Source organism: Eucalyptus grandis, chromosome 8 (genome assembly GCF_016545825.1).
Source record: "Eucalyptus grandis isolate ANBG69807.140 chromosome 8, ASM1654582v1, whole genome shotgun sequence".
In the NCBI taxonomy this organism is placed as follows: domain Eukaryota; kingdom Viridiplantae; phylum Streptophyta; class Magnoliopsida; order Myrtales; family Myrtaceae; genus Eucalyptus; species Eucalyptus grandis.
In genome coordinates this window covers 40,081,494-40,090,784 of record NC_052619.1, presented here as the reverse complement: position 1 = coordinate 40,090,784, position 9,291 = coordinate 40,081,494, and the positions used below count along the sequence as shown (strand labels likewise).

The 9,291-nt window shown below is 41.8% G+C and overlaps 1 protein-coding gene across 1 annotated transcript; it reads left to right on the top strand.

Annotated features, from left to right (window-relative positions):
- The first annotated feature begins 1,677 nt into the window (after positions 1-1,677).
- Positions 1,678-4,782, top strand: LOC104414396 (beta-amylase 1, chloroplastic). The gene is made up of 4 exons (XM_010025482.3): positions 1,678-2,300; positions 3,271-3,481; positions 3,589-3,699; positions 3,797-4,782. Exons 1-4 carry the CDS (start codon positions 1,678-1,680, stop codon positions 4,604-4,606), a joined length of 1,755 nt encoding a protein of 584 aa, XP_010023784.2. The 3' UTR covers positions 4,607-4,782.
- The last annotated feature ends 4,509 nt before the right edge of the window (positions 4,783-9,291 follow it).

Genomic DNA, 9,291 nt, shown 5'->3' with positions numbered 1-9,291 from the left:
GATAATTCGTTATACATAAATTTGGCGAATCAAATTAATGTACTTTTTCCCTCTACATATTGTTGAACAAAACAAAAATATGCGTGCAATTACTTCTATGGTGCCGAAGACACTATCGCTCGTTCACATAAAAAACAGAAATAATGAAAATATCTTTGACCTAATTTTTGGATGAAGACAAAAATAATTTCCTCTTATTATTTGATAGGAAAAGAAAAACAGGACGAAGAGAATAATAGAAAAAGGAAAATAATTTCCTCTCGTTATTGTGTATTAACAAAACAAAAACGTTTTCTGTCATTATAAATAAAAAGGAGTGGTTCCGCGTGGGTCCCACTGTCCAAACCAATCGGACACCAGGGCACGGTCGGATCACAAACGTCAATAGCTCCAAACCAAAGCCCAATCCTTTAAAAAAAAAAAAACCGATCCGATGACGCGGGCCCCACTTTGGGCCAATCGCAGCCACAGATCACACGCTCCAATCGCAACCGTTCGATCGTCGCGTAGGCCGACGCGCAACCAGCTCATCCCTCTTGGCCCGCCCGTGTCCTTATCCGCACCAGACGTGGCACCGACTCACCGTCTCACTGCCCCTCCTCGCGACACGTGTCCCCCCAACTCCCATCCGCCGACGCCGAACGAACCTGATCAAGCAAAACGACTAAAAGCCCAAACTCGTGGCTCAAACTTAAAGGCCTCATGACACGTGATCCTCTTGCACCCACCAAACGAGTTGCGTCTCCATTGGGGGCGGCGTGTAGAATTTTGGGCGTACGCCACAGAAAAAATTCAAGTTATGCTTTACCGCAGTACATACATCATTTTGCCTGTCATAACACAAATATCTCTTCTTTTTTTTTAAATATATATGTTACACATACAAACTCTCTATCATGGTAGGATCTTATACGTGTCATAACATCACAAAAACTTCAAATTAATACACATACAACAAATATACCTAACAAAATCTTAAATTAATAAGCATATAATAAATTTATCAAAAACTATTTTTTTGACTACTATAAACTCTAAACTAATATATATATAACAAATTTACTCATTATTGATTCATATTAAATTAAATTAATACTACAAAAAATTATAAATCATGTATATGTAAAATCTCAAATTAGTACATTCATCAACTATCATATATTATCTAATTTAACAATTTAATAATAAATTTTAATAAAAAATAACATAAATTAAATTTGTCACCGTCATACAAATCTAGAGTTTACGTCACAGTCGTACCGGTATATAATTTTTTTTGTATTAACCCAACATAGATTATGTTTTTTTTTTTTCGTGAACTCCATAAACGCCGTGCCGCTTTAGCCGGAACCTTCACGCGCTTCCGGATCTCCACCGCCCATCGTCACGTGCATCGCCCGATCTTAGCCGGACCCTCCTCCCACGCCCTTAGTTAGGCCACGTGTGGAGTCACACGTGGCGAGATATAAATGGCTCAAGATTATTCAATTTTCATTTCGTTGCTTTTAATAAAAAAACTTATCTCAATTCTCGTCCCTATATATACGGACAGGCCTCCCTCCACCTCACGTTCAAATCTCGAAACAAGCAATTCCACTGAGGAACGAAACTCGAGTCAGAGAAAGATAGATTTTCCGTCGTTTTGATTGAATTTTCCCGAGAAAGTTAGCAGCAAGCATGGCGCTGAGCATGACTCACCAGATCGGGACGCTCGCCGGGACGCCGATCCAGGCGGAGTCCGGGAGCGGCGCCGGGGAGCCGTCGATGGCGACGGTGAGCGCGGCCGCGGTGTGGAAATCGCCGGCTCCCAGCATCCGGTGCAGGGCGCAGAAGCCGGACGCGTTGGACGCCTTATCGCCGCCGCTGAGCCCGTGCAGGTCGCCGGTCCTGGGAGGGATCCGCCCGGATCTGTCCGTCGCGTGCCAGGCCTTCGCGGCGGAGATGGAGGCGCTGCCGCAGGCGGCGGTGAGGGAGCACAAGGAGGTGGCGCCGGCGGCGGGCTCCCGCGAGAAGGGGAGCGGAGGAGTGCCGGTGTTTGTGATGATGCCGTTGGACAGCGTGACGATGAATAACACCGTGAACCGGAGGAAGGCGATGAACGCGAGTCTGCAGGCGTTGAAGAGTGCTGGCGTGGAGGGGATTATGATGGACGTGTGGTGGGGATTGGTGGAGAGAGAGCCTGGGAGCTACAATTGGGGTGGTTATGCGGAGCTTTTGGAGATGGCGAAGAAGCATGGGTTGAAAGTGCAGGCTGTGATGTCGTTTCACCAGTGCGGTGGAAACGTTGGTGACTCTTGCTCGTAAGTTATCTCGCTTCCTTGTTCATCATGAGCGATTGTAATTGCTTTTTTAATCTAATTTAGCTTGCTCTGCTTTGGAATATCGGAATTGGGGTAATATCTGGATGTGATGCTTGGGTAGGTTGCAAATTGCTTTTGCGTAAGGATTTGGTATACTTGGACTAGATATAGGTCGTATTTGTGCAATTTTTTTTTTTTCGAAACCTTTTTTAGATGTAAAAATCGTTTTGGAAGGGATGGGATCATGTTGAAACAGATATTGAGGATGCTGATACGTTGATGATATAATATAAAGCTGCTTTCTTGATTTCATCTCTCCAATTGAGAGGATTCTGGGATGTCTTCGACGTTGACATGATAACAGTGGCATGCTGATTGTTGCTGTGCAAAACTACACTGTCTGTATTATCTGCTTGGTGGGGCATGGTCCAGGAGAGGGCGATCTCCCCGGTCCTAATTATAGATAAGTGTGTCAACACACAAACTTAAAGAGTTTACGATTATTGGATGAGATGCAATCCCGTTTGTTCCAACAACCACCACATTCCTGAGGATTAGATCCTTAGAGAGCTATACAGATTCCCCTGCTTGGAACATATTGGATTGCACGCATAAATCCTTGGTTTCTAAATTGGGACCCAATTTTCTGGACCAAAAGAAAATTGGGGATTTGGTCTTGGTGTGGTTCTTGCGTGTAGTTATTCTTATTGGGATCTAACTTTTATTTATGTACTTAGGACCCAGTGATATAAGTTGAATGCCTGTGTTGCAAATTAACGTGGCTTGACATTGCTCAGGATGACTATGAGTGGCACTATTATTCTGTCAGTAAGCTTTAAGAATGAGGGCTTTTCGTATGTTTCAAGTCACTGTCTGACATTTGAACTGGTGTGCATTAGGAACTTTTTGTCTTTTTATCCATCTGTGGTGTTTGATTTTTGTTGTGACTGGGCTGTTTTTCTTCTTTCAGCATCCCTCTACCAAAGTGGGCTGTGGAAGAAGTTGATAAAGATCCAGATCTTGCATATACAGACCAGTGGGGTAGGAGAAACTACGAGTACATATCACTTGGCTGTGACACCCTCCCGGTTCTCAAAGGGCGAACACCTGTACAGTGTTATGCTGACTTCATGCGTGCATTTAGAGACAACTTCCAGCACCTTTTAGGTGAAACCATTGTGGTAAGTCCTTGCCTCGAAAGACATTTTGTCAATTGACATGTCATATAGGTAGTGCCATGAGCCGCTCTAGTGGAGCATATGCTGAACTTCTCTTACATATTCTGCAGGAAATTCAAGTAGGCATGGGGCCAGCAGGCGAACTTCGTTATCCATCATACCCCGAGCAAAATGGGACATGGAAATTTCCAGGAATTGGAGCTTTTCAATGTTACGACAAGGTATGCCCTGTCATTTTCTTTCTCAAGTAAGTTTTTTTTTTTTTTTTCCCTGCTTCTTTATTGCATTGTATTCTGATTTTTTAAATTCTTGATGCAGTACATGCTGAGTAGCTTGAAAGCTGCAGCCGAGGCTGCTGGCAAAGCAGAATGGGGCCACACCGGTCCAACTGATGCTGGTCACTATAACAACTGGCCAGAGGATGCCCCATTCTTCAAAAAGGAAGGTGGAGGATGGAACAGTCAATATGGTGAATTCTTCTTGTCGTGGTATTCTCAGATGCTACTGGACCATGGTGAGAGAATACTCTCATCTGCCAAATCAGTCTTTGAGAATACAGGAACAAAGATTTCAGTCAAGGTTGCAGGAATTCACTGGCACTATGGAACGCGTTCGCATGCTCCTGAGCTGACAGCAGGATACTACAACACACGTTATCGGGATGGTTACCTTCCCATTGCCCAGATGTTGGCACGGCACGGTGCTATATTCAACTTCACTTGCATCGAAATGCGTGACCACGAGCAACCCCAAGATGCGCTCTGCGCACCTGAGAAGCTGGTGAAGCAAGTAGCTTTGGCTACCCAGAAGGCAGAAGTTCCTCTTGCTGGGGAAAACGCACTGCAGCGCTATGATGATTATGCGCATGAACAGATTTTGCGGTCCGCATTGCTGAACATCGATGGCTATCCTCAGGAGGACAAGGAGATGTGCGCATTCACATATCTGAGGATGAACCCGGACTTATTCCAAGCCGACAACTGGAGGCGGTTCGTGGCGTTTGTCAAGAAGATGAAAGAAGGGAAAAACCTGCACCGATGTTGGGAGCAGGTCGAGAGAGAAGCTGAGCACTTTGTTCATGTCACTCAGCCTCTGGTTCAAGAAGCAGCCGTTGCACTTAGGCACTGAGAGTATGTCTATAGATGTGTCGCAAGGTGTATAATAGATTCCATGGTTTGATGTTGTCCCATCCCTTTTTTAAGATAGGATGGGCGTAGAAAAACTACAAAGTCGTATGTAGTAATCGAGGATGCCAAAATACTGTTCATTTCCATAATATATACGATAAAGCTGCTTATTATCCACGGTGTGAATCATTTCCGGTATTTCATTGCCTCAATTTTCTTGTCCCCTTCTTCTCACTCTGGCAGCCTTGAGTGTGATCTTGCATCTAATGGGCATGAACCGCTGCTCTCTCGATAAGCTGGTCTACCGGTGTCGAATTCGAGTATAAGGGCATAAATTATAACCATTATGTCCAAAAATAGAAATTGATTTACGAAAGAGAAATAGATTTTTCTATTTCTATTTCTAGATAAATTTATAAGAAAAAAATACGCGTTTGATAATAATATAAAATTTGTATTTTTAAAATAGAAATTTTTTTAATAACAACATTTGACAGCAATGGTTGGTAGCTGGATTTTTGACAGCAGTGGTTGGTATCTGGAAGTGGCGACAACAAATGGTGACAACCGATGGTGGTCGGCAATTGGGAGTGGCGATAGCGGACGATGAACGACGGTTGGCGGTGGGGAAAGGCGACAACGAATGGTGAACGACGGCAGTTGCTGCCAACGACCGATGATCGGCGATGACGGCTGACGACCGGCAACAGTGGCAGTGACTAGGAGTGGCAACAACGTATGGTGAATGGCGGCCGATGACGACAAATGAGTAATTGACTAATAAAAATGACAAATATTGAGAAGAGTTTTTATGTCCCATTTCTATTTTAGAAATAGAAAAGTAAAAGAAAATTACTCATTATTTATGTTCTAAACCTATTTCTAGAATATAAATATATTCCAAAAATTAAAAAATAAAATAATTTTATCAAATGAATTTCTATTCTAGAAACAAGTCTGAAATATAGAAAAATAGTTCTGGAATAAAAATAGAATAGTCATCATGCGCATCCTAAATATTTTGTGATGGTTCATCTGTTGTCCTTTCATGTAATTGAGTGACGTCGAGAGAAAAATCCTACTTGGTTGCCTTGATCTAGGTTTTGAAGCTCAATAGTAGCAACAATGCAGGCGACTGGGGAAGTAGCCACATTTGAGTGTATTGTAGGATGTCGAATACAAAAATGGAGCATGATGTGCTAGTGCAAGTGGCTAAAGATTCAAGTTCTTTGATTTACTGGTATTATCCGCTAGATTTTGTAGAGTACATTTGATAACCATTCTATTATCGAAAAAATTTCTACTTAAAGATGATTATTTTTTATTCTATTTTCTGAACAGGTTTTTGAGCATTTGAAGACGTTTGATAATTGTCCAAAATTTTTATTCCCAAGATAAAAATGCGTTTAGAAAAATTTCAATTTTTTTGTGAATTAGAATTTCTTTTAATTTTCAACACTCTTATAATATTTTTCTCTTTTTTCTTTTCTTTCCATCCCTCTTCTTCTTCTTTAGCTAGTTGTCGACCATGGCAATGCCTGATGACCGATTGAGCAAGATCCAACAACCTCGCTAGAGCCTCCCTAAGCTAGGGCAAGGTCGAGCCTTGCCGATGGCTCGGCGAGCTCGCCTAACCACCAGCAAAGCCAAGCCTCGCCCAACCGATTGCTAGCCATCGCCGTGGTCGGTGATTGGCAATAAGAAAGAAGAAGAAAAGCAAAAGAGAAAAAAACAAAAATAGAAAACTTGACTTGATTCTGGAATTATTCTTAGGAAAAAAAATAATTTTTTTCTATTTCTTAATTTTTTTAAATCTATTTTTGAGAATAAATTTGTTTGTGAGAACAAAAAAAGTTATCAAATGAATTCCTATTTTTTTTTTGTTCTGGAAAATAAAAGAATATGATTAGTTACTATTTGACCAGTTAACAAATAGACCCTTAGTTTCCATTAATCTTTTCATCGTCTTGTGCTCCATGAATGAATCTCAAACGTTAAGGTTTGTAATCGATACTTGTCCCAGAACCGTGCACCATCCTTGCCTACTCACCTGATACAAGCTTTTCTAAGCAAAGAGCTAATTTGGCGTCTAGTGAGGTGACTCATTGCATGGGGCAATTTTGAAGGTGATGGTATAGGGTGCGTTTGGTAATATTTCGTTTATAAATTGTTTTAAACATAAATAGAAAAAAAGTATTTCGCTTTAGAAAATAATTTTTGAACAAAAACGCGTTTGATAAATCTATTCCAAAAATATAAAAGAATAGAAACACGTTTGATAAATTTGTATAATTTTTTTATTTCTTTTAATTTTTTAATTTTTTAATTTAATTTTTTTCTATTTTCTTTCTTATTTTTCTTATTTTCTTATTTATTTTTCCTTTTTTTTCTTTTTTTTTCTTCTTTTTTGGCCGATCATGGCCTCGGCCATGGTCAAGCGATCGGCCAACGAGGGGCCGACGGCCTCGCCCAAAGATAGCGAGGCTCGCCGCCCCCAACGAGGCTCGCCGCCGCCCCCAACGAGGCCGAGCCTTACCGTAGCCGGGCGAGGCTCGGCCTTGCGGGCGAGGCTCGGCCGCCTTGGTTGGGCGAGCTCAAGCTCGCCTAGACTCGGTGAGGCCAAACTCTCCTAGTGGTCGGCTAGGCTCGACGTCGCCGAGCCACCGCCCGGCGACGCCGACCTAGCAATGGCTCGGTGAGCCGAGCCTGGGCTCGGTGAGGCCGGGGCGAGATCGAGCTCGCCTAGCCCGGCGTGAGGTTGGCCTCAGCAGGGACCGGCGATGCTTGCCTCGCCGGGGGCCGGCAACGCTCCGGCGAGGTCACCAGCCCTCGATGGCGTCGCCGGCCACGGCCGAGGCCGACGACGGCCAAAGAAAAAGAAGAAAAAAAAGTGAGAAGAAAATGGAAGAGAGAGAAAAAGTGTTCCTAAATTTTATTCCGAAACAAGAAACAAATTTTTTCTTGTTTCTTGTTTCCGTTTCAGATGTGTTCCTGGGAACAAAAAAATAGATTTGGAATAAAACGCAAATAAATATGTTTCTGTTCCTTTTTTGTTTCTAGGAACAAAAAAACTGTTTTTAAACAGAAAAAAGAAGTGAAAACAAACAGACTCTTAGTCATCATTGTTTGGACGAGAACGTTATGGTTATGACATAATGGCTTTAGTTAATACTTTTGGATCTATTTTTATGTGTAGATTACAAAACCTTGAATAGGTATCGCTTTGCATTGTCAAATTAGATACGCATATGAAATAGACGGTTTGAGATGTTGCCCTGATGACAACAAAAATGCATCAATATATTAAGGCTTGACAATCTGAGGGATGAATTGTTATTTTGCTTCTCACTGGGTGAATTTATGACCTAACGCAGACTGACCATTTTGTGCACCTCTTTGACCCTCTTTGACCGGGGAAACTACAAATTCCTTCTATCTAATCGTGAGGTATAACTTTTGCCGGATGTTGTCCTAACTTAAATTAGGTGCATTTGGTTCGGCCAAATGCCTTCGACTTGAAACCTAATCGGAAAATGCAAATTGCATTTGATGAAAAATTATTTACAAAGCTACTATGTCCTAAATAGTGGTTGGCAATTTTTTTTTTTTTTTTGTAAAGGGCTTCTTGGTCTAATTTTTAAAAATAAAAAATAAAAACCCTTTGGGATATGGTTGTCACTAGTGAGCCAGATCTAGCACTGGTAGTTGTCACTGAAGGTCGTGCAACCCTAACGAGGGTCACGCAACCCTCAATGTGCAACCCAAGCGGCCGGTCGGGGTTGCGTGACCCTAGTGTTGGCTGCTTGGGTCGCATGACCTCAGGCCTTGTTGCTTGGGGTTGTGTGACCCAAGTGGTTGTTACACGACTTCGTCAGCCCCTCATCGGCCTCCCGTCAACCCTCATTGGCCCAATCTAGCCTCGTTAGCTATACCCTAGCTGGCTGCTCTTTCTAAAAAAAAGATGAATTGGGGCAAGCATGGTCCGAGTTAGGCCATTCGAACACTTAACCCAGGGATCAACCCACATAATGTTGGTCCTTAATTTTTGAGATCAAGGACTAACTCTTTAAGCCTAGGATTGAGGACCGGACCGACCTTACGGGTTTGGTCTGCTTTCAAGGTCAACCTAAGACCAATCGTTTAATTTTTTTTGTTTCCTTTTTTATATTACTTGAAATGACAAATGTATTATTTCAAATTACATATTCATTAACAATGTGACATCAAACAATCAAATTATAAACACCAATACATCAAACATAAATATAAGATAAGGTAACAATGAGAACTTACACTTGCTAAAAGCAACAAATCATAAAAATGAACATGTGAGGTAAGGGAATAGAAGTGAGCGACAAGGTGAGTGAGGCAAGCGAAGAGAGGTGAGTTGTGACCAAGGCAAGCAAGGCCAAGCTGAACAAGCGAGTGAAGAGGGTTTCTTTTTTTCTTTTTTTGGTCGAATTTGGTATGGGTTTCTATTTTCTAATTTACATGACAAATTGAACTATGAAAGGGCTGTTTGTTTGGTTTTTGTTTCTGTTCCCCATAATACAATTATTGTTCTTTTGTTCCGGAAAACAAAAAAAGAACAGAAACGCGTTTATTTATACTTTTATTCCCGAACAAATTTGAAACGAAAAAAAAAAAAAAAAAAAAAAAAAAAATACTCATTTCTTGTGTCACGCC